Source organism: Simochromis diagramma, unplaced genomic scaffold (genome assembly GCF_900408965.1).
Source record: "Simochromis diagramma unplaced genomic scaffold, fSimDia1.1 OVJJ01000387.1, whole genome shotgun sequence".
Taxonomy (NCBI): Eukaryota; Metazoa; Chordata; class Actinopteri; order Cichliformes; family Cichlidae; genus Simochromis; species Simochromis diagramma.
The window spans coordinates 3,362,254-3,387,235 of record NW_024387152.1 but is presented as its reverse complement, the minus strand read 5'-3'; the positions used below and the strand labels follow the sequence as shown (position 1 = coordinate 3,387,235).

Genomic DNA, 24,982 nt, shown 5'->3' with positions numbered 1-24,982 from the left:
TCTAAGGAATAACTCCAAATTTTGCCCAAAAAAGCAAAAACAGAAAACAAAGCAGTCTTTTATGCAGAAACAAGCTTCCATTTAGCACTGTATGCCAAATGAGAGACACAGCTTAGATTTTGCTCTGCTGCACCAGAAACTGCAGTGAAGAGAGATTTTATATAGATGATATCTCTAAATTAACTGTTGTTTAAATAAACAACTATCAGGCAAATCTAATATTAGGAAAATATTAGAGTGATTATTCAAAAATTGAAAAAAAAAACCCCATAAAATAGTCATCAATTGCTCTCACTGTGCAACCTTTTGGCAACATTTTACTTTAACTTCCTACATTTTTAAACCATTATCGGTACTTTCTACTTGTTACTTTTGGTTTAAGGCATTTGAAGAGAGTTATTATTTCGTCAGCGTGGGCCTTTAAACATCAAACCGAGTCTAAACAGTAACACATGAAAGGCAGTCCTGTTCGTGTAATAATCACCAGGGTATGTGGCACAAAAAGAGAGGAAACAAGCAAAACTGTGTGCCAAAGTCGGAGGTTAAACTGGGCTGGTATTTTTAGTTATTTATTTATTTTTTGGCACAACACGACTGAGGCTGTCCATAAGTTGCTGTTGTGGTACTTCCGGCCCTGCAAAAAAGGAGCGAACATAAAACGAGTAATATTTTTTTTTAAGTGGCAGGTAATTTCAAATGCAATTTTTCTATCCGATTAACAAACAACGGCAAACACACAAGCTCAGTGGTGTTTGATAAACTGGAAGATTAAACAGTGTACTGTCAGTAGAGGATGGAAATCAGCCAGGACAACTCATGAAACATCAGCTAAATTCAGGTGTGTAAATCCACAAGGCGCAGTAAACCTCAGAGCAGCTGCAGCAGCACAGGTAAGCAGATCACAGCCTCATTTTTTCTCTGCTCGTGTTCTTCTTAACTGATTCAAGCCGAGCCTTTATTAGAAATAAAATTTTAACAGAAATAAAGCTGGTTTTCCTATCTACTAATATTATTTAATTATTACATTAATATAGCACAGGGTTCAGTAAGATTTGCACAAAAGTAGGTGGAAGAAATGTTCTTCAAAGAGCTGCTTTTTACTCGCTTACTTTGAGAATATTTCAGAGCCAGTACTTTTCCACTTTTACTTGAGTAAAGAAGTGGAAACAGTACTTTACTGGAGTATGTTTCAAAACTACTATCTGTGCTTCTACTTGTTGCCACCTCTGCTTAAAACTGTGCATTAGTACACTGGCACATACAGCAGTTGGCCTGCAGTTTGCATTACCTGTCAGGGGATGTCTCTGTTTGCTCATGTGAGCCAGCTGAAGGTTTTGTCCCCGGAAGGCGTCAGATTAGTCGGAGATGACACATTTAAGGCCTCAGAAGTGAAGCAGACTCCAACTCAAACCGAAGCGGATGTGCAGTGTGCAACTTCAGCAGTGTCTGCGACTCTTACTTCCACACCGTGTGGTCTTTTGCATTTCTGTCACGTCTGCGTCACTACAACTCGTTTTGTACAAACTCTTATTTAGCTTTTCCACTGTGTGAAGCACCAGGTTAAGATTTGAAACAAAAAGTTGCCTTAAAGTTTCTTTGAATTGCACAATGCACTAAGTTTAACACAGTAAAGATGCAGGTACGGCTTCAAACTTCACTCTCTTTATTTACAGTAATGTTAAATGACATTAAAAACAGGAAGGTCATGACAGTTTTTTTTTTTCTTTCACGCCTCTTCTTTCTCTTTCCTGTTTATCAGGAGTGAAATTGTGGTAAACTTTAATACTGAACCAAGTTTCTAGATCAAAAAAACCTAAGCCACCTCCCACAACCTCGAAAATTGTACCAATAGAAATGAAACATTGGTATCCGTCTAAGTTACAGAGCTGCACAAAAATGAGCTTCCTGTGTGCGTGTAGGCTTTTCTCTTTGAACACCAGAGCTAACCTTGTACTTTCAGGATCTTTCTTACCGCTCATTTTCTTTCCGCTGAGGTATCAGTTACGTTCACGTCAGGCCTCACACAGGCGGCAGAAAAGGATTATTTGAGAAGGGGAGATATTGGAAAACGCACTCTCGTTAAAATGTTTTTAAACTGTTGCTGTCTGTGATACGAGGTCAGTAATATTTCAGCATTTAGTAGACGTGGTAGTACGGTAAATTCAGCTATATCCCCGCCGCTTTCATATTGTTCACAAACATGACAACCATCTCTTGCCCTTCCTGTGACGAGGCAGCCTCTATGACTCATCATTTTAGGGGATATCCATGTCGCCATTAGATGCATGAGAGTGACGTTTGTCTAAATCACATCCAGCTCTGCTGTCAACATTTTCTTTGCTCTCCTCCCGATCCCCCGATCCCGAACTCCTTCTGAGACGCAGCCCGGGGTCTCGCTGCGTCGGGATCTGGAAGCTTGTGAAGGAGCTTCCCAGCGATGGTCTCTTCTCTGAAAATGAAAACAACAAAGCGGACAACTGAAATCAGACTTAGGCTGAAACAAAAACCAAAAATAAAAACAGAATTCACAGTTAAAATAAAGTATAGTATCGAATTTAAGGAAGTATATTTGCAGAAGTTCAAAATGAAATATATGAACCACCTATTTTGACCTAAACTTCACAGCCCCTGAGCTAAGCAAATGGTCACATCAGTCCTGGCTGCAACACAACAGGGCTAGAAGTGGTTAACACTTCTCTGCTGGTATAATGCAGCGAGAAACATTTGAAAATCTGGTCTTGAAACGGTGCATGTCTGTCATGTCTCTGAGCAGGCAAGGACACATACCGCCAGGTCCGATCGGCCGCATCAGTCTGTTCATCTGGACATTCCAGTGTTTGACGTTGGTGCTCGCCTGCCGAAGTTTCCTCTGGGCGGCCTGCCGGAGAAGAAGAGCTTAGCGGCTACTGATAAACAAGTGAACTGACAAACGCTTCCCAAAAACCTCGGCCTGTTGAAAAGTACCCAGAAGAGCCACTAAGACGTGAACTCGCTTCCTTTTTGCTCTTTGTTTGTGACCTGATAAATAAACAAAGTGCTGCTGGTGTTTTAACCACCTACAACTGGTCAATTTATTAAAAAGTTAAACTTTGCATCTCAATAAGGTTAAGGTTCACTACTGCCACTCTCGAGGCCAGATTTTGTCAAATAAAATCAAATATAATGAAAGTAATAAAAAGACAGAGTAGCCACCACGCCACAAGAGAAAAAAATGGTGTCCTGTTTGAATCCTGTTCATAACTGATGTGCTTTTGAGGGACTGATCACGACGGCAGTCTGTTTAGTCGCATTAAAGTCTCTGCCATCTGGCATCCTGTCTTATCATTAAGAATTTCAAAGTTATATTTGCAGCACTTCCTGGTTATCTAACTTTATCTGATGACTAGGGACTGTGATGGGTGGGTGGTTGTTTTTTTTGTAGCTCGTGAGATGCTTTCGTGTGTTGTTTTAAGCGCCTATTTTGAACTTAACTTCTGTTTATTGGTTTGGTGTCAGATTGTCAGTGACTCTTGCGACAGGACAGCCTCTCGCTGATCTCATCAACACATTCTGTGGTGATTTATTTAAAAACGACAAGCAGCAGAAGCTCACTTCTTTATTTCCATGTTTAGGGGGTCTGCAGTGGTATTAGGGGCCTGAGGCCTGAGGGGTATTAGCTTCGATAACATGCTGTAACTGAGTTACACGGTCAGTGTCAGGGTTTCTACCTACCACAACGTCCTGGTCAACTCTGTGCCGGTTGGCTCGAACCTCCTCCAGCTGTCTCTGCGCCTCCTCCAGGGCCCGGGATTTGGCCTCCATTTCCTGCTTCAGCTCCTGCTTCTCCCTCTGTGTCTTCGCAATGTACTCCTCCTGTTCCTCCTGCAGGTTCATCAGAGCCTTCATTTTCTCCTCCTCCTCAGCCAACAACCTGAGCATGATGTAGAATGCAAAGAAGTTAGACTTTGAATAGATCATTTGTGATAAATGCAGGGGGCTCATCAGCGAGGTACTTTGGACCTGGGATGGGATAAATCGAGAGTGCAATGACAATGGTCTAGGTGGCTGCAGCGTTAAACAACTTCCTCTTTGCAGCTCAACTTCCTCAGGAACATAACGCAATGTGAACTAATTCAGCAACAGAGTTTATTAAATGCTGCTTGTACACAACACAACCTCCACCACCCTGCGCTAAGCTTTTTGCACTGCACACCTGGCTAGCTGCTTAAACAACTTTACCCTGCTTGAGCATAGCGGAAGGCCTCCTCATCAAGCCTGGCTTTAATCTCTTGCTGCAGCGCCTCCTCCAAACGTTTCTGCATCTCCTCCAACTCCAGGATCCTCTTCCTCTGCCTCTCTGCTTCCTCCTCTTTCAAAGCCATCTCTGCCTGCATACTGACTCGTGCCTTGTGACACACAGAAAGAAGCAAGTTAAAGTCGATCTGCATCTTTATGCTTTTAAAATCTTTCATTCTTTGTTTCCATGCTCACCTCCTCAGCCTCACGGAGCTGAATCTCCAGGGCACGCTGAAGCTGTTCGTGTTGCTGGCGCCTCCTCTGCTCATCCTGCTCCAGGAGGGCCTGAGCCTGCTTCTGCGCCTCCTTCAGGAGCTCCAGCTCCGCCAGCTTGCGCTCCCGTTCCTCCTGCAAGGCCCGCAGCCTCTGCAGCTCCTCCTCCTTAGCCTGTCGCCTTTTTTCCCGAAGCTCACGCTGTTCACGTCGCTTAAGTTTCAGATCTTTGTGGAGGGATTTCTTCCCCTCCACGTGCAGCCTGATTGCCGTTTGAATGGCTGCAAAGAAGACACTGATGTTTAACGTCTAAATAAATAATTAAATCTTTTAAAAATTGATGTGAATTGATGAATGAGAGTCTCTTTTAACCTGTAGTCCACTCCTGTCGCTGTTTGGTGTCTGACGCACTCATTTCATACGTCTTGGAGAGGGTTTTAAGACAAAACATGCATCTCTTCCCATCTCGGTCTGGCAGCACCTGTTCAAAAAAGGGACACCCAGTTTATCTCTTAATACTGAGTAGTTAACGGTGAATGGTTTTGCAGTTTTTGAGTCTATTTTGTAAAAATAAAGGAGAAAAACATCAATTACAGGAAAAGGACATTTTTCTAACAACTCTGAAAGCTCAAAAAACATCTGCTTCCTACAATATAACACAATTTCAGCAGCTTCCTTTGAAGTATCACATGCTGGGTGAAGTGATGAACTTATGACTCAATTAGTTATTCATGCAAGAATTTATATTGCCAGGATTTTTGCAATATTGTGGTCTACACTTATTCCAAGTCACCATTGTAATGATCATAATCTGAGCTGTACTTTAAATGTCTTTTATGAACACAATGAGTCATCAGTCACGGTCCAGGCTGGAAACAATATGCAAAACTTTTTGCTCGAGATTTTTCTTAAAAGAATCCTGTTGCAATAAGATGTTCCAGTTGAAGGTGTGACCCATGCTTCGATCACAGTAAATTCCTTAGGGATTTATAAGAAGCATAAAGAGAAGCAAGAAAATGTTACCACAGCTTTGCTAGAGGCCTCGGTATTTAATCAGTCCACAATAAAATACAAGGCAGGGATATTAAGAGTGTTGCTAGTTCCCTGGGGCCTGGCGTGCTGCGGTGATCACAACAAGAGAACAAACCTGAGTATTCAAAGAGGTAAGAAGAGCAGCTAACAGCAAAGCACCTGCACAACTCTCATTTCCTTAGTTAATGTGTCCAATGCAGCATTTACACAAAACCGAAGTAGTCTTAACCCTCTGAGGTCTACATCATCTACACAGGTGATAACCTTAACCGTACCATAACCTTAAATATTAGAGAAGCCCAAAATGGACTTAGTGGAAAAAATGAGAGTAGTTTACCATGTGTGTCATTTACAATTGTTACTTTTCTCTTCCTTAACTGTCAAGTAAAGCGGTTGTTTCCACCAGTGAATTTCTAAAACTGAAAATTTTACTTTTTTTTTTTTTTAGGTAGGCCATCAAGTTTTTGCCAAATCAAACATGTGGTTCATCAAGAAGAAGAAAGAAATAGTTAAAGGACTCTATAAAGAAACAAGTGCTAAAACAAATTAAGTCATCGTAATGAGACTTTGTCATGATTACGTTTTGGCTTCATTCATGCTTAATAAAGTGTTTCATGCTTTATTGTGTTATTCTGTGAAATAAACCCTCATTAGTCCTCATATGAGGAAATACCTTTTGTTTACAGCTGATTCTTACTGTGTACTCATCAAGTCCAACTAATCTCAAAAACCATCGTAAAGACGAGCTCACGTTTCTTGAGGACCACCTGTGTATTCTGTAATAAACCTGGGGTGACGCTGTGTGGACTGCCGAGACAAACGTGAACTTTCATGCAATGCGGGGGGGAAAGGGCACTGCACACCCACGATGAAACCTCCTCCTAATTGCAAAGCACGGTAGGTGGAGTATCGCTCATCATAGTCATAGTTTGGGGCTGTTCGGCATGCGTACTTCGCCATGATTAACGCCACAATGACTTGCACGCGTGGAAGTCCAGACACCGAATGCGACCAGTCAACAAATGGTCTGTGGCATGAGCTGAAGAGGGCTGATCAATCAAGACGTCCCAGAAATGTTGCAATATTTCACGAACAGCCACAGGAAGCATGTGATGGATGTTGTGACTGCTAAGGGGGGGATCTACAAGTTACTACACTCAGGAATTCACTTACTGCTCTGCGATTAATTACTCAGAGCTGATACAAGAATAGATCTCATTGCGCTTTTAGTCATCTTTGACTGTAACTGGGATGAATTTCAGACCACATTTTATGAGCAATAAATGCAGAGAACCTAATAACGGTTTCCAATTTCCTTCTTGCAAGTGTTTTACGCAGTATGATAACTGAGGCTGTGTCCACACGAAAAGTGACCAAGACACCTTATATAGCAACCGCTGCACTCTTACTTCTGCTTCACTTTCAGCTAGGAGTGAGACTAGCACACTATTCGCCTCAGTTCCCTTGAGCTCTGCGAGATTTGTGAGGAAATCTTGTTTTTAATATGACCCATGGCAAGCTTCAGTTTTCAGTCTTACCTTGTTTCATTATGACACCCAAAATATGAAGCAGTACCAACACAAGTCAAAGCACTGGAGTAGAAAGATTTTGGATTTTGCAGTTATTTACTTCCTTTTATGAAAGGTAGTTTAGTCATTTGAGAGAGGCTCGGTGTCACCTTTGCTCATCCCGCATCATAAAAGAAAATCATGAGCCACCGAGTAAAAGTGGGATTATTCAGCAACATTTCACGTTTAAATTTCTTCTCTTTATAGCATGTTTATTAATGTCGACACGACTTGTGCTGATTTAACTGTGAGGGCGGTCTCATTTTCTCTCAGACTCCAAAAAAAATTCTTTGCTCTTGTAAACGTGAAGCAATAATTTTGACTTAAAAGAAACTGAAATATATAAAATTAAAGGTATAAACTGAATGTATGAATTACATTTAATCTGACCAGATTCCAGGGTCTTGCTGGATTTTGTACTTGCTCCCCTTTTTTTTGTCTTGTTTAACCTTTGGAGGGACAGGATTTCAAATTTTGTAGTAAGTTACAAGTTAAATCAAAGGTGAGGGGCGTGATAAAAAAATAAAACTACAAAAAAACCTTAGTGTAGCACCTTGGGGAAGTCCCCGCCCTACACTGAGAACCACTGCCTGAATGTCATTTAAACGCCTGCTTGAGTATTTCTGCTGTGGAGATTTTGTTATTAAGAGTTTCTCTAGCTGTCACAGATGATTATCTCTCCAGCTGTTTACCTCCACGCAGCAGTTCTCATCCAGGGCTATATTGCCTTGGCAGTCCTTGCGGTCCTCTCCAGTGTAGTAGGACAGGTTGCTCGGCTTTAAGGTGAACCACCGTTCCTTCCAGTTTCTCCTCAGCTGGCCTTTTTTCCATAGATAGCCCTGAACGCAGCCAAACCGACACACAGATCACTGAAATAAATCTCACCTGGGAGGAACAAAAACAGCATTCTGGAGGCACATCAGTTTCCTACCTCTTTGAGGACGTCACCAACTATTTCCCTGTACACTTCCTCTATAGCCATGCTGATGATGCTCGCATCAATTCCTCTGGTTACCTTCCCGGAGTTCATCATCTCTAGAAACGTCCAAACAGTAATTCCACTCTGCTGCACTGAGTCTTGAGAGAAGAAGTCCTCTAACTCGACACAGTTGAACTCAATACTCATAGCCATACATATTTTCTTGAGGAGGTACTCCACCTGCATGGAAAGAGACAGTATTAATAACTCAGCTGGACTGTCCCTGCATGCTGTGCTGCACTCAAGCAAGCTATATATTACACCAATCACCATTGTGTGCAGTTTTAAGGAGTATTTAAAATTGAATTTACCATTTTTAGTGACCATCACCTGCTTATTAAGGACTAATTCACAGTAATGCTTTAATATTACTTTGTTACTACGCTTTTATTTGTAGTTTGAATCCTTCTGCTTAAAACACAACCGCAAAAATTGTATCTAACAGTGTAGCTGAAAGCAGCTTTTGCTATTTCCCAATAAGGCTTTCTCTAGTAACAGTATAACCTCACAGTAGCCCTGGCTACACCACAGAGTGCTTTGCACAGTGGCTGATGTGTGAAACACGCTCCAAAATACAACTGGATAATGCTTTCTTAAACCGAGGGCGACAGAAACGACCCTGCCCTTGAAAGATTGGGGCTTTCTCTTGGCAGCGGCTGTGAAGAATACACGACAGGAAACCAAAATGAGACTTTGCAAGTGAGAAACAAGCCCACACTGCTGCGTGACATGAGCACCATGTTCCATGGTGGCAAGAAACAAACTTTCAGCTGGTGTACTCGGTGTTTGTAAAAGATCCAACAGCATTTTTAGGTCAGAGATTACTGAGTGCAATCTCAGACTCAACAACAGAGCGCGGAAATGTTGAGTAGCTTAGGGTCTAAGTTTGGAAACGGGTTTCTTTTGCCACACACACTTGTGATTTTTTTCCTCTTTCGGTTACATTTTCAATACGATAAACAATGCATCGTACTAATGATAAGAGTTAAGAGTTAAACCCACCTCGTCGGGAACCATAACCAAAGGGTACTTGTCCTCAGAGAGAAAATTAAAAAGGCACCAGAGACGAAAAGCATCTTTGTCTGGTAAAATGGTGCTGCTGCTTCGGTCTGGCTGGTAGTTTTTCTTCGCAGTAAGAGTCCAGCAGAGCTCGTCTACGTTTTCCTTAATAAAAGAACCTTCCACAACCTACAAAGACACAAGACCAGGGGTTTAAAAAAAGCTGTCTGAATTATGAAACACATGGGGCTCGCAATACGCTGAAATAAACTGAGCACACTTGTTTGGGGTTTTTTTAATCACCTTATCCAGGATGTATTTATTGAGGTAAGGCATATAACCCTGACTGGAAACTGGGCCATCATCGTCATCCCTGAAGTGCTCCTCCAAAGCCACGGGGTCATGTGGAATACACAAGACTGTGCACAGGTTGTGAGACAATACCTGAAGGATCACAATATGAGGATATTTAACAAAGAAAAACACTGAAGCAGAAAGTCATTTCAGTTCTCGTTGTCCAACACAGGACTGTGCAAAATGTTTTATTTGTTGTCCTGTGAGGCTGCTAACCGCATCCGCCTACAAATTAATAATTATGTGTCTAAAAAAAGAGATTACACGTCATGAGTTAGGAAGGATGAAACTTTCTGTAGAATATAAAAGTTAAGTGACATGATGTATAAATATATTTATATAGATGGCTGCTGAATCAGAGAATGAAGGCCAGGGAAGTGTTTGAGGAACTGAACTTTTAAATTTCTGCTGCATCGTTTTTTCTAAAAAAAAAAAAATGTGTTTGCTCAAACATGGAAAAAAACGAGTCACCAGAGTCAGCAAAAAGCTTTAATTTTCTAGGAAAGCTGCCTGGAAAACCGTTCAGACGCACTAGTTTAAGAGTGGAACGACATCAGTAAAGCAATATGACCGTTTTAAAGTTTAAAAAGATGAAGATCGAGCTCAGGAAAACATCTCCAAGTTCTATTAGAAACTTCAAGTGTTACACTTTACTCTTTGTGAGCAGTGGCATCACTGACAGCATGTGAAAAACAGTTAGATTAAAAAACGCTTTTCCTTCTTGTTCTGTTTCTTCAGCTGAAACCATGCAACATCTTGAGCTACCGTGCATTTTATCAGACAGCTAGGTTCTCTGTGTGTTGAGCCATAACCACATCCTGTCGCCAGTCTCCAACGCTACAACATCTGTCAGTTTTGAGGCCAAAGCATGCAAAGTGTTTGCCTGCGAGTGCCTCTGAGCAGCGCGGCGCCTCAGAGAAGGCTGAAGGCACGAGGGGGGATAAGCCCAGTCATGAGGCTGACTCGCTGAGAGCCAGGAGCGCCGGGCGGCACATTCGCAGGAGCGTGGAGGTGGCTGGAAATGGAGTCTGAGCCACAGCGAGACCGAGTGACATAACAATGAGATCAACGCAACATACAGTAGCCTCGTTTAGGCTCTGTGGAAAGAGACAACGGTCACCAACATGTGTCCACTTTATCCCTGCTCTCCCTGTGACAATGTCCTTTTTGACGTGTTCGGCCTCATGTTGTGAACCTACTCTATTCAACAGGCTGCTCTCTGGCCCGGTGCTGTGCCAGAGGGTCCCTTTGCACTACAAGCTGGTACATGGAGGCTCAATGTGAGCACAGCTTGGAGATGAGGGCTCCCATTCATGTACAGACTGAGAGCAAACTGTTACTCTCGTGCTCGCGCCGGACAGAGGTGCATATTGTGCCCTCTTTCAGCAGCTGAAAGCATTTTATTCAAAATAGGGGGAACAAATTTGTTCCTTGTTGGGCAGTACACGGCTGAAAAAAACGGAGTTTTACACAGGAAATGTTAATGATGATGATGTTTTCTGATAAGTAGTATCAGACGTTGCACACCATTATTTCCTGACACATAAACACATAGTAAAAGTAGTAAACCTTGAGATTTAATTTGCTTTGTTGCTGAAATTGCTTTCACCTCCTTCACACCCAACCCGCATGATGTAAAATGCAACGAGGTAGGAAACGAGGGTAAACGGTAAGAGATGAGTAAGTTCTCGGGCAGGAAAAAAAAAAGTTTCTCTAGTTCCATCTTCCAGGTAGACGATCCCTCACTCACCTTCAGCTGAGACTTGGACACTTTCCCGCTTTTCTCCAGATCCAGGGCTGTGAAACCATACCAGATGGATTTAAGCAGCTCAGACCGCAAGTCCATGTCTGCTGCAGCGTTATTTTCTGGTTTCCTCCTCTACGTCTCTTCTTCTTCCCTCTACTGTTGACACGGGTGACAGGCATACACCCACGCTGTGCTGCTGCTTTCAGGCAGGCATGGGGCTTTACTGTTCTGCTGGCAGCGGCACCTGCTGGATTACAGTGGTCAGTGATGAAGAGGGAAGGTCTCGCTGTTTACCGCAGCGTCAGATCTTGCCCTGCAGTGGCAGAAGCGTTTTAATCCTTAGAAAATTTTAAAAGAAAAAACTCCATTATGCATTGCCTAGAAATCTACAAGTGTCTTGCTAGGTTTAGTAGTGTACTTATGCGCCTGTGCAAAAAGTGTTGTTATTACAGTTTTATATTTTTAATGTTCTAAAGTTATATCACTGATTTACTGAAAATCTCCATCCCCTTCCTGTGCACCTTGGAAAGAAAGTAATTTGCCATTCATTATAAAGGTTTATTATTTAAGTTAGTAATTAGATGGGCTCCTGGCAGTGCTGCTTTTACTTTCATTTCTCTGTGAAGTAATCTTTCAGTTTGTTTTCAAGGTCCTGCTTATTTGGGTGATACCTGCACTGATGTGTGAACATAAATAAGGCATAAAGAGCCAATTAAGTGACAGTGAATGATAATTGGCCTTGCATGTGTATAGCACCTTTCTGTACAGTTGAGCACTCAAAATACTTTTTACTACAAGTCTCATTCACCCAATCACACACCTTGTTACAGTACTTGTATCAATGTCCAAAGGCTTTCTAACATTCACAGCACGCTCACACTGGGATTACACTGGTGGAAACTCGGGGTATCTTCCCCCAAGTGTACTTTGCCACATGGATTGATCCACTGACCTTCCAACTGGTAGAGGACCCACTTTGTTACCTGAGTCAAGGCCACAGAGCATCTGCAAAACAAGCCCAAATCATCACCCCTCCACTGGTGATGTTACCCGCTGTTCTAGAAATCTTCTGGTTTGTTCAGATATGATTTTGCAATCGAAGCTGTGCTCCCATGTTCTTTTGAGAGGGAAGAGGCCTGGCAGCCCTACCAAACAAGCCATACTTGTTCAGTCTTTTTCTAATCGTACTGTCACGAACTTTAATCTTTAACATGCTGACTTAGGCCTGCAGAGTCTGAAATGCAGCTCTTGGGGTTTTTTTGCAGTTTCTCTGAGCACTGCAGATCTAACCTTAGGGTGAATTTTCAGGGATGATTAAAAGATTTTTTGGGCAGCACAAATTGTTTCTCTAAGATCACTGCATAAGCTTTATGTTAAGTTAGCTTGTCTCATCGCTACTTTAGCAGCTGTCTGTTAAATGTAGACTTCTTGTTAGCTAAGTTTACCTTATATTGTTTATATTTGCATATAAAATACTAACAAATGCAGAATGGCTTGGTAGCTTGACTTTACCTTAGTGCTGTCCAATGAATTTAAGAACCTCTGACATCAATATTCAAATATGTGTCACGGACCCGGTTCCGGGGACTCGGGGTTCGTGAACAGTGTGGACCATTGTTGTTATTGTTATTGTTATTAGTGTATTGGATGTATGTTTGCTGCACTGTGCTCTTGTGTTCCATGCTGGTGTGTGGGTGTGGGTGTCTGAGGGTGTGACTGAAGGATGAAGGACAGCCACCTGCAGGCCTGATGGGCGTGGCCCTGCCGGCTGCCGGTCACGCCTAGGTTCTCACACACCTGCTTCTGATCGGGCTCGTCGGGGGAGCTACTTAACAGAGCGATGGAGCTTCCTCCGGCGCAGGATCGTTGAGTTAGACTCCATGTCAGTGTCTCAAGTACTGTTAAGTGTATGCCTGCTGGAGTTGGTGCCATAACGGCTGCGTCTGTTGTTTTTTCCTCAGGAGAGCGGAACACGGGACTGCAGGACGCACAGGGTGTGCGTAGGCACAGGGGCAGAGAGCACGGAATACCAGCACTTGGGAGAAGGCACAACACAGGAGTTGAGGGAGCACTCTGGAGACTTATTGCGTGGTGTACATTTACCCCCACTGTAAATAAATGCACTGTTCATTGCACTAAGTCCAGCGTTTGGGTCCTTTTCTCCAACATCCCCCACGGTCTGCCACCCAGACCGTGACAATATGTAAATTAAAAACAACAACAAAACAAAACCATTACGTCAGTAACTGACGTGATCCCATTGATTTAAACAATTTTTATATTAAAATATCTGAATATAAAATAAAAATAACAAAAAATCTAAAATTCTTCTAATATTCCTCATGATTTGTCAAATAAATCAAACTCCACTTACTTTAGCTCTGGAAGTCTATATCCTTGAAATGGCTCCGCTTTATGTAGATTGTATTATTATTATTATTATTATTATAGGTTTCTCTGAATGTCTGTACTTTGCACATAGGGGGAAGCCGCGGCAACACGCTGTCACGTGGTAAAACAACTTTCGCGTCGTTACCATGGAGTTGTTTATGAAACTCCATTTCTCATTGGTCGAAGACGTTATCCTGACCAAAGCGCACGCGGCCATTGGCTGATACGGATTCTTATTTCGACCAATGGCAAAGCGCGCTTTTTACAAACTCATATGAGTCCAGGAAGTTGACAGCCCACTGTGGTGAGAATAGACGGGGCTAGTGGTTTTTAAATCTGCACAAAACACCCGATAAACCAAAACATTTGGAGCTGTTCCGGTCTGAAATACTTTACTGGATGATCGGAAGGAAGAAACGGATACTCTGTTGAATTATAGGAACACAGAAGGTCCGTATGTAGCCAGGCTTGTGATCGGGGTAAAGCTAGCTTCTCTGGGGTAATTTTCACAAGTCAGCACGATGGTTTGTACTGTGTTACTAACAGGCATGCGCTTTTACGATTAGACAGATTGTTTGAGAACTTTAAATCAGCACATGTTAACGTTTTAAAGTCTCGTGTTTCTTTTTTGTTGTTGTTTTCATTGCATGTTTGGTGTCTTTTGCCCATCTCCATACTACCCTTGTTAGAAGCCTGTTTGGTATTTTGGTTGCTCAGCTTTAATTTCTTTCTGTCTTTAGTTGCTTCAGTTGCTCCTCACAGCTTTATCTCCTCATCATGGACTCTTCTCCAATCCTTCGTCAACAGAGTCAGAATAAAATCCGCAGTGACTTTATGAGGTGAGACTGATGATTTGAGCCGCAGTTACTGATATAGAATTTAAGAGCTGGGACTTATTTGGTCTGTCTACAGAAGCGTGTTTATTTGTTTGTCTCATAGTAAAATATACCTTTCTAAATCTCAGGTATCAAATCAGTACTGGTATTAAAAATGTCAGGCAGCTTGTTCCTCTCCTGTATCTGCCTCCCATCTTGTCTGGTTTTCTTTGTCCTTGGATCAGTTTTTTCCCCCTTTTTTCCCCCTTTGCATGCTGCCTCTGGTGATTTCCCAGCCTCGAGCTGGGTTGTGTGACAAAGCTGACCGGTTTTTCTTTTTTCAGAATGAAGAATGAACAAAACAAAAAGGTAGCAGACCCAAAGCCTTCCAAACCCATGTCAGCATCTCACCTTTCCAACAAAGATATTGAGAACAAAGATCCAGGAAGCTCAGCCACTGGTAAAAAGGCACCTCTGCAAGCAGGTATAAGCAGGCTTCCGGTGCTTGCAAAGTCCCTCCATCTTCAGACTCCCTCGGACTTCAGTCAGTCCCACTGCAGGTGGGAGGAGAAACCTCTGGCTGTAAGCATCTCCTTTTGATCCTGTAGATTTCCATATTTTTATTTACTCGGGTTAGTCTGATGTGTTTAATAAGCGTTTTCCTTTTTCTGCAGCGAAAAGCGCCGAAGAAAAAGCCACTCACTCGGCCTGTACCTTTTAACCTGTCACAGCCCAAAAGCACAAGAACGGCTGCTGAAAACCAACCTCTGGCTGTCCCAAAGCTTTGGACTCATGCAAACACAAAACCGTCTAAACATCCAACCGCTTTAAAGGGCAACAAGGACTCAACCAAAGCTGCAGGGAAGCCTCTCGGAAAGACAACAGAAGATGCTTCCCACCTATCGGGACCAACTGGGCCTTCCAGCACATTTCAGACTTCATCTTTGTCCACCACTATGTCATCCCGTCCTGATAGTGCTGCTACTTCTGCACAGCCTGCTCCCAGTGCAGAGGTCTATTTGAATAGCATGAACCTGCTCAGTCTAAAAGACCATTCAAAAACAGCACATGCTAGTCGGACCACGCAGTGCAATTCTTCAAAAGGTGGTAAGCTTGTTTATTTATCGCATCTAAGGCACAAACTTCCACCTATATTTTGTGGATAATCACTTAAAGCTTGCAGGCTGTATTTCCCTCACTCCTTTAAATCCATGGAAATCCATTTATTTTGTCTAGTGAAAATGAAGATATTAAGAGAGTTTCTCTTGGGCTTTTTTTCTTTTGCATTATAGAAAAGGGGGAGAACTTCCAGCCTGACCACGCGGCTTTGCTTAGCATCCTCCGGAACGAAGGAGTGGGCATCACAGGTCCGGCGCCTACGACTCCGCAGTCCAAACCGTACAACTATTTGGTGAGTTGGATTCACAGCAGTGCATTCTTTATCATGCTTTTTTTGTTTGCTTGTTTTTAATGCCCGTAGTTGCAGCAGGTAAACATTTTTTAAAGGTGTCCAATGATCATGTGTGCAGCCCCAGCGAGTGTCCGTCATGACGAGCCGACAGAAAGCTGGAGCCCCTGCAGGTCAGTGTAAGATGGAGAACACAGCATGCGCTTGGCACATACATGTGAACATTGTAAAAGACTTATTTTATAGTAGATGGCTGAGCAGTCCCTTTGAAATACTATATAAATATATCTCACTATACGTGTGTGTTCTCTCGTCCTGTGTAAAATCCCCAAGTAAAAATGCCACAATTATGAGTCTCATTAACTGGAAGCCAATTTTATTCAAACTAAACATCAGGCAGTGTTAGTTGGGTGTTCATAATGTTCAGTATTACACTTACGTCATATTATTTAAATGATTGTTGTCTGTACTTTTCTCACAGGATCAGTGAAGTCTGTGCAGTTCTCTCCAGACCCCGCTGCGCTGCAAAGCATCCTCCAGAACGAGGGAGTGAAAGCCGGAGGGCCCGTGGGCACAACACCCCGAAGTTCAGTCTGTCCACCAAGCAGGGCGACTTCAATCTACACAGTAAATTTGTGTTCACTTCTGTACTTCCTCATACTTGTTACATTGTTGTTATTGCTTTTTTTGCTTTTTAAGTGCTGCCTTTGAAATAATTTCTTCTGTCTTCAGGCTCAGAGAGTGCCGGTTAGAAAAAATCGTCCAGAGGCGACTGCTGTGCCAGCAAGTAAGATGCAGCATTCGCTCCACTCGTTATCTTTATAAAACCCAAAGCACTCTTATCTCGTTGTCCTTTTAATCTGATGTGACGTGGCTTTTTTTCTCCTGAGCAGCAGCATCAGCAGCACTCAAAGAGACGGCGCTGAACAAATGGACCCCACAGAGAGTCCGCAACACCAGACATCAGCCCCTGTCTGCTATGGTCAGTATGTATTTATTGTATGTTGGCACTCTGTCCAGGTAGTCTGTTGTGTTGTGCACAATCACCGCGTTAACTCATAATGCTTCTGTTTGCAGAAATGGCATCAGTCGCCATACGGCACTCCTGGATTCAAGAGTTGCAAAACCAACCTTCAGCCCCAACAGGAGGTGAGATGGGAAACCCTGACTTAACCTATTATTTTATACCGTGTGTGTGTGGCAGTGCCAAAAGATGTTCTTAAGTACTTTGCGTAAATATTGTTTAGTTAGTCACCATAAAAGGGAATCAGGAACTAATCTAAATGAACACATAAAAAGTTTTAACCAAAAAAGCTTTTTGGTTTTAAAATATTAAGCTACAATGTCAGTATCCCAACTTTGGGAGTGATGAGCGGTGGGGAAGGAGCGAGACATCCTTCATTGCGAATACGCCTCACTAAGCATCTCTTTATACCTTCTAGTATATCTATGTTGAACAAATCCAGGTAGGGATGGGTATTGATAAGATTTTCACGATTCCGATTCCATTTTCGATTCTGTTTAACGATTCGATTCTTTATCGATTCTTTTTAAAAAAGGAGAACACTAAGGTCGAATAGCTTAGAACTTTGTTTTATATCTTCTCTTTGAACAAGATAGAAATTTAGGAGTAACATGGCCTTACAAACCCAGCAGTGACATCTTAAGAGATCCACAGCATACGGCTCTTCCAAGGGGTGTCACAGGGTCCCCAGGAAAAAAATTGTAAATGTAAAATAAATATTCTTCTGTAGCAATAACAAAGTTTTAACTAGACAAAACTGTCTAAAATTTATGCTTAAATGAAGAAAATTTGACTTATTACAAGGAAAGAGACTGAATTGTTTCTTTCTTGATTGAGTTAAATATAAGAATTAAATCTCAACTCTGAGAACAATAATTAGAAAAAAGTGCTGAGAATAAGACACCATCTGTTCAAAAAGCTACAAAAAAATATGAGACTTTATCTTAAAGCAAAACACCAGAAGCACTCTTATTTTTTGCACTTTTATTGACACAGCAACGGGTCAGTAACTCAACTTTAACAGTACTGAGGTCTAATTCCAGGAGACTCATGTCTAACATTACCTACATTTGAGCAGGGCCACTGTAAGAAGTGCATATTCCAGATACTCTTAACAGGAATAATAACAGTATAAAATACTCATGACTGAATGTATCAAACATACATTTTGCTCTTATTTCACATTTTAATATTTTTAATGATAACATTATTAGGTTTTTAATGTCCCTTACTGCAGAATAAAGATTTCTTATGAAAGTTTTGGTTTGTTTTGGTTTTATCTTTAGCTCCATTCTAAGAAAATGACCAGCTTCAAGTGTCCTCAGTGTAGGACACATACAGGATGTCATGCTGAAATGTAAAGCACTTACAATAGAAGCCACTAGAAGCAAATTATTCCAGCCTAATTGATGACATTTATGGCACTTGTTTTCTGTGCTGACTGATATGCTGCTCAGTGCTTTGCTGCCTGCTTTTAAATCAGATGTCACTCTGAACATAAACACAAGCTACATGTGATGTCTCTGATGTCTATCTGTTTCTACCCGTGCTGATGCTACCGTGACTAAAGCTAGCCAAGCAGCAGTAAATATGTGAAGCAAGGCAGAAGGATTTACTCATCAAATAAACAGGATCATAAGAATATAAGACCACGAGCACCACAAATGTAACAGAAATATGTTGACATAAAATGGCATGTTATTTGAAATCTACATGAAACAATGACACAACTACTTTTTTTCAATTTTTCTAATTTATTTATTTATTTATTTTTACCAATTGTCCAAATTAGTCTGTGATTGGCCTTAGTGTGACAGAAATCATATTTATATAGAACTAAATATGCCTCAGCAAACATGTTTTAAATGGATGATTCCTCACTTGATGACGAATGATCCAGTTCCATATTTGCTGAGTCTTAAATTTGATGTCAGTGAACTTATCAGTGGTTGGTGTTAAAAAAAAAAAAAGCCCCCAAATCCCCTATGAGCAAGCACTTGGCGACAGTGGAGAGGAAAAACTCCCTCTTAATGGGGAGAAACCTCTGACAGAACCGGGCTCAGGAAGGGGTGGCCTTCTGTCTCGACCGAGAGGGGTTCAAATGTTCACTGACAATTTAGTTGTATATAAATATGATTTTTAGGACTTGATGTTGAGACCAATTAGGTGAAATTGGGGACGCAGACAGTTCCGCTTCTTCTTGTTCTTCTTCTTACTTGGCGGAGTGCCATGATTGGAACAATTCAAAATAAAATGCCCACAAACCTAATGTAAAGGAAAGGCTTTTATTTTGTAGCACACACTGAATTAACATTATAAAAGCTACTCTACAGGAATTGCAATAAAAAAATAAAACAAAAGCAAAATATGTTTTTTAAATGGTTGTTAAAAAAAACTAACCAAAGTAGAAAACAACTGTTTAGTGGAAAGTATTCGACATTGTAGAGATTCTCAGGCATAATAACTTCTTTCATAATTTAAACAAGGACAGGTAGAAAACGTTCATATTTAGTGAAAGATATTTATTAACATTATCCAATGAGAGTTACTGGATGTCTGTAGGCAGTGAGATCTTGGTGGTTGCCAAGGTGACAGAATGTCATCTATGTTTTGTTTTAAATTCAGTTTCATTGCTGAATCTAAGAAACAACAGACTGCAGAGGGAGACTTTAATAGAGCTTTACTAACTCTTACTATCATATCCATTGTGGAAAAATCTGTCTTTATTTAGCATAATATATTTGTTATAAGCACTAAATGTTTTATGATTAACTGATGAACACTAACGTACCAAGCTGAAAATTCTGCTCACCAGCAGTGTTGGTCACTACTTATTTTCAAAAGTAATTAATTACTTAGTTACTAAGTTACTTAGTACCTCACTACACAAAACAAAAAAAAGATGTAAAAACAATATAACAAACATAAACATATTGGACAATAAAGACGAGAAAATGAAATGAGCAAACCCAGTCTGGACTATGATGAAACCAAACTGAATTATAAATAACAAAGGAATTAAATCTTAAAGAAACAAATTTCCAAATGTAAAACACTTCAAACTCTGGGCACCGCCGCAGGAAAAGAGGTGAAGCAGAAAGAGAGCGCTGCATTAAGTTTCCACATCCAAAGTTTTTCTTTATAAAATAACTATTTATGTTGTTTTATGCTTGTGGTGGGAAAAAAATTTTTTTTGAATGAGGCCTATAAATGAGGTGTGAAAAGGTAAAAAGCAGAGATCGCTCTCGTGGGCTGAGAACAGATTTCTCAACTCAAAAACCTGTAAGAGTAATTTCTAACAGTTTTTTTTTAACATGGAATAATGAGAGATGCGCTATAGATTTAAAGATAATAATAATAATTTATAAAATTATTACTTTTAAAAAATCATGTAACTACAATATATTTGGGGACAAATGCACATTTTATTTTGTGTCAGTTACAGTTCCATTAACCTTTTGCAGGAGGTGGTCCAGAGACTGTTCGATGAAGAAGAAGAAGAGCAGAGCGCAAATGTGACAGAAAAAGATTGCGAGCAGCGACCAGTTCAAGCCTCAGCTGTGAGAATTTGAAGCGACCGATCCACATTAAATTAAGTTCTTCTGATTAAAGTAGTAGCTTAACAGTCAGTGTATTTTTGTTTTCTACTCATGTCTCCAGAGTAAATCTCACTGTGACAAAGAGGAGGAGAAGAGCAGGACCAACGATGATGAGGAGGAGGAGGAGAAGTTAGTGGGAGAACAGATGTTCTTGCAGGCCCAGCACAGAGAGTCTGTTATCTTTTTCTCGACGGGTAAAAAGTTGTTCAGAGTGCCGCGTTTAGAGAAGCTGGGGGACTCCGCTCTGCAGGATCAGTGCGCTCCAGTTTCACCAGAAGAGCGAAAGGGGCTGCCAGTGCACGGCGAGGTGCCGGCTGTGCCAGGACCGAGCTGTAAGATCACCCCTGCTGTTCAGCGCCCGCACAGAGGTAACTCTGATCGATCACACTCCCCTTAACCTCTTGAAAGCTGACTCGGAGTAACCATCGAAGCTGTTTTCTGAACCGAGTGGTTTCGTGGTGTGAAAACCACAAGTGTCGTCTTTATGGAGGAAAGGGTTAACAATGTTGTGTGCCTGTTGTGACATTTATTAAAGTGTAGACTAAAAGCGAGTGCCAGGAGACAAAGAACCACAATATTTGATTTAAAAAGTGACAAAAATTGACACAATTTTCCTGCTATTAAATAATTAGATTCTTTAATTAATTTTTACGAAGGCTGCAGATATTTATTTTATTTTTTTTCCTGTCACAGATCTCGTTGGTCAGAAGACTTGCTCTGTGAGTTCTGCAGTGTTGATGTTGCGCAAGCGTTTTCCTCCCCTGGAGGAGCTGCGTTTGGACGAGGAGGTGGCCACCTACACATCAGCGTCTGTCGGGGCTCCCCCTGGGTTTGCTCCCCTTCGACCTTCCTGTGGAAACCCTCTGGCCTCCATTTTGCACTTCGAAGAGTCCACTGTAAGTGTAGCTCTGACAATCTGCAGTGTAACAAACTTTATATCACTGCTTTATGGTTTCTTCTTTTCTTTTTCTTTTTTTTTTTATTGAATTGAAAATACCAGCATGCTGTCGCTCTGCCTGAGTGGGTTCTCTCCAGGTACTCTGGCTTTCTCCCACAGTCTAAAGACGTGTGTGTTAGGTTAAGTGGCAACTCTAAACTGGCCGTAGGTGTCAAAGTGAGTGTGTGTGGCTCTCTATCCATGTCAGCTCTGTGATGGACTGGTCACCCGTCCAGGGTGGACCTCATGTTTTCCTCTATGACAGCTGGACTAGAGCAAAAGTGCAACCCTGAACTGGATCAAGGTTGAGTGGATGGATGGAAGTATTCAGTTCAGAATGTGCTTCTAAAGAAAATTATAGTTGGCAGAACAACACAGGTTCAGATTTTGATTTATTGTGACTTTTATTCAAATTATTCCATTTTGAAAAGCCAAGAAAAAGGAAACCATGATGGTACAAACATAAAAGAAATAGACCCTGCACAACACAGGTGATGTTGCAGCAGGGATCTGAAGGTGTCATAGGGGATCATCTTATTGTTAGGGTTGTCTGCAGGCTCTTTACCTCACTATCTCAGTATATAAAGCGCCTCGAGGCGCCATGTTGTTGTGCATTGGTGCTGTATAAGAGTGGAAAGGAAACACAGACGCCACAGAGGAGTAGTTGTTCTCTGTGGAGGACACGTGGCCTTGCAGCTCTAGCATCTACACAGATAAGTGGATGTTCTCACAGAGGCACAAAGTCATCTTCTGAATTGACTGAAAAAGTTAAATAAACAGAAAGACCAAAGTAAACGATCGCCCTCTGAACGGACACACTATAAACACAAAAGAAAAAGCGCTTTCAGTCGTACGTTGGCTCTCCAAACTACTGCTTATCATAAAACCTCAGAGAAGCCATAATCTGGAAGAAAATTCTGAAAGGAGACACGTTTTGTTTTCATCTGTTCACACAGTGCAGATGCTGTAGTCTCACACTGATCCTATGTTGCATGCCACTAAACAGGTTTTGGTGTTTGCCTGTAAACAACATTCACCACCTCTTCTTTTGTTTATAGCATAGAATCAAAGCCTTTTTAAGTATCATCAAAGAGTCGCTACGCTTTATTTCAGTGCATTCTTGGTTGGATGCTGTTCTCTGATCATTTATGTGAACATTTCAGCTTAACAGTCAGTTTAATAGACCGACAGCGCGCATGTTTTGGAAATGTGGTGGCACAGAAAAGCTCAAATGAAGACCCTCTGGAACATGAATAAAAGTTTTAAAGCAATGTTAATGATCAGTTATAGAAATATATAATATTTGGCGGTTTGATTATTGGGTGTGATAATTGTGCACAAATCAGTTGGAGATTTCACCCTCGGTGTACAAATAACTGTTGCAGCAGTGTATGAAGCTAAAGATATCTTAAAGAAGATCAATCCATCTTTATTTCACACTCAGTGGTCCAGGAAAAAACAAAGTTACATTAAACACGTCATTATTTTCTCACAAACAGACAGCTTGTACCAGTGCGTCCATATTAAAGATCGTATCATTATTATCATTAGTTTCCACATGAAGAGTGGCGTAAGAAGATGTTTGCTTGTGCATTTGTATCATTTTTCCGTAAACCTCTTCATCATCTGTCGTTTGATCTGTAATGACGTGTCTAAGATATGCGAGCTAATTACAGACACTAAAATCAAGTAATCTGATGAGCATGTGTCCTCTGTGGTTTTACACATCATTATAAAACCCCAATTCTCAAAAAATTGGCACGCTGTATAAAATGTAAATAACAGCAAAATGCACTGGTTTCCAAGCACAGGCGATGTCAAACATTTAAATTGAGATGATGTCTGTTTTTAAGAAAAGTCTTTGCTCATTTTGAATTTGAAGGCAGCAAAACGTCCTAAAAGTTGTGACGAGGCAACAAAAGGCTGGAAAAGTTAGTGGTGTTTAAAAGAAACAGACGTTTAGGTTAATGTGCAACAGGTCAATGACTTGATTGGGTTTAAAAATAGCATCTCAGAGAGGCAGAAGTTCAAACTGCATCGACAAATTGTGGAACAAATTCGGAAAAATGTTCATCAGCATAAAATGATGAAGACTTTGAATATCTCATCATGTATAGAACTTAATATCATTAAAGGATTCGATGAACCCAGAGAAATCGAGGCTGAAAATCTGTTATTGGATGCCTGCGATCTTCGAACCCTCGGTGCTGTCAAATGTAATAATAAGCTAATATGTTCCTTAAAATGTTGAGTTTTCTTGAGAAATGGAGAGCACCTACTTTGTTGTTCCCTCATAGAAACTTGTGTAGAAACAAATACGAGTCCAATTTATAAGCTTCAGAAGAAAGCTGTAAGAATTATAAATGGATTAAGGTTATTATTCACCAATTACACATTACTAACTATTTATTAAACTACATTAATTCACACTTTTTCACCCTGCACATGTGATGTACAAAATGATCTACCTCCAAACTGTATTCACGGGTTGTTTAAACCATATTTGAAAAAAGTACAGTTCAGGACGATTTACAGGTGTACGTCTGCAGTAGGACGAGGTAAATAAATATTAAACTGTCGACATTTATTTTTATCTTTTCTTGTTTGGTTTTGCTTTAAAGGTGTATAAAGTATGCTGTGTAAATGGAATAAGGTGTAATTTTCTATAGCACGAATTGAACCTTTTAGTCAGTTTGTGCTACTAATTTCAGTTCTATTTGTCTGTTGGTGTTGTTTTTCCTTCTGTAGCTGATGTAAGATTTAAAGCACTTAATACTGACCACAATGAGACTCTGTGTGATCTGAGTGTTTCACAGAACACTCGAACATCAGGACAGCAGCTTAAATATTCTCTGTGGTCGGATGTGTTTGATGTGCACAACACAGTCAGAATAAATATTTGTCTTGATTTTGTTTTTCAGAGATTTGTCCCAATTGGCTCCGATCTCTCGTCTGGTCCGCCTTCTCCGCTGCAGGACAGTTGACTTGCACCACAGCTGCAGTGTTTGCTTTCACTGTGAAACGCCGCTGACTTCACTTTACAAATATTTGTCGAACACTGACGCCGCCAGGTCAATGGCTGCTCCAAAAAGAAAAAGGGTATATCTAAATTATACTGTTTTTCTTTCATAACTACAGACACTTGTATGTTTTTAATAAAGTAGATTAAAAGTTATCTTTTTGGGACCTAGGTCCAATGTATGTGTTGGAAAAAATATTTTTTTAAAAGGTCAATGAAGAGTCCACACCAGATCAGTGCTGTTGGCTGTAGTGTACATGTGGATCAATGGTTAGGATCTCTGTGATGTACAGTGTTTATAATAAATAGTTGTTACTGTCTGGCCATGTGTGGTTTGTTTGTTTGTTTGTTTTTTTAAGCACATACACAATTTAAGATTTGTTGATTTATGGGAAGTAATCTCAGGATTTGACCCCATGATAAAAACGAACTTTGAATAGTGTCAGACAAATATTTGTTTCATGTCTTTACCTTCAGTTATTTCATGTTTGTGAAGATGATGCTTTAAGTTTGGTTAAGATTGACAGTTTGCTATATTTTAGAGAATCAAGTAGTGGCGCTATGGTGTAGAGGTTTGCACATTCGTTTAATGCCACAAAGATCCTTAGTTTGGTCCCGGGAG

The 24,982-nt window shown here is 40.9% G+C and overlaps 2 protein-coding genes and 1 long non-coding RNA gene across 5 annotated transcripts; 2 read left to right on the top strand and 1 right to left on the bottom strand.

The window, feature by feature from the left end:
* Positions 1–1,643: 1,643 nt before the first annotated feature.
* On the bottom strand, positions 1,644–11,405 carry LOC120743767 (differentially expressed in FDCP 6 homolog). The gene is made up of 11 exons (XM_040047601.1): positions 11,171–11,405; positions 9,370–9,510; positions 9,070–9,255; positions 8,020–8,247; positions 7,781–7,927; positions 4,861–4,969; positions 4,471–4,769; positions 4,219–4,385; positions 3,712–3,910; positions 2,788–2,878; positions 1,644–2,449 (listed from the first exon to the last, which is right to left on the bottom strand). The coding sequence occupies exons 1-11, from the start codon at positions 11,264–11,266 to the stop codon at positions 2,256–2,258; spliced, it is 1,857 nt and encodes a 618-aa protein (XP_039903535.1). The 5' UTR covers positions 11,267–11,405; the 3' UTR covers positions 1,644–2,255.
* Positions 11,406–12,881: 1,476 nt separating this feature from the next.
* On the top strand, positions 12,882–13,306 carry LOC120743770. Its single transcript, XR_005698262.1, has 2 exons — positions 12,882–13,049; positions 13,129–13,306. It is a non-coding gene; the product is annotated as an uncharacterized LOC120743770 (long non-coding RNA).
* A 515-nt stretch (positions 13,307–13,821) lies between these two features.
* LOC120743766 (trophinin associated protein) lies at positions 13,822–24,682 on the top strand. 3 transcript variants are annotated; one of them, XM_040047600.1, is made up of 14 exons: positions 13,822–14,008; positions 14,299–14,397; positions 14,718–14,955; positions 15,048–15,477; positions 15,666–15,784; positions 15,903–15,954; positions 16,263–16,408; positions 16,514–16,568; positions 16,675–16,763; positions 16,859–16,930; positions 20,270–20,365; positions 20,466–20,772; positions 21,098–21,300; positions 24,263–24,682. In XM_040047600.1, exons 2-14 carry the CDS (start codon positions 14,336–14,338, stop codon positions 24,323–24,325), a joined length of 1,932 nt encoding a protein of 643 aa, XP_039903534.1. In that variant the 5' UTR covers positions 13,822–14,008; positions 14,299–14,335; the 3' UTR covers positions 24,326–24,682. The 3 variants fall into 3 exon arrangements, with proteins under 3 accessions (XP_039903534.1, XP_039903532.1, XP_039903533.1); XM_040047598.1 differs by having other exon boundaries at positions 13,823–14,008; positions 15,048–15,480; XM_040047599.1 differs by lacking the exon at positions 13,822–14,008 and adding an exon at positions 14,049–14,082 and having other exon boundaries at positions 15,048–15,480.
* The last annotated feature ends 300 nt before the right edge of the window (positions 24,683–24,982 follow it).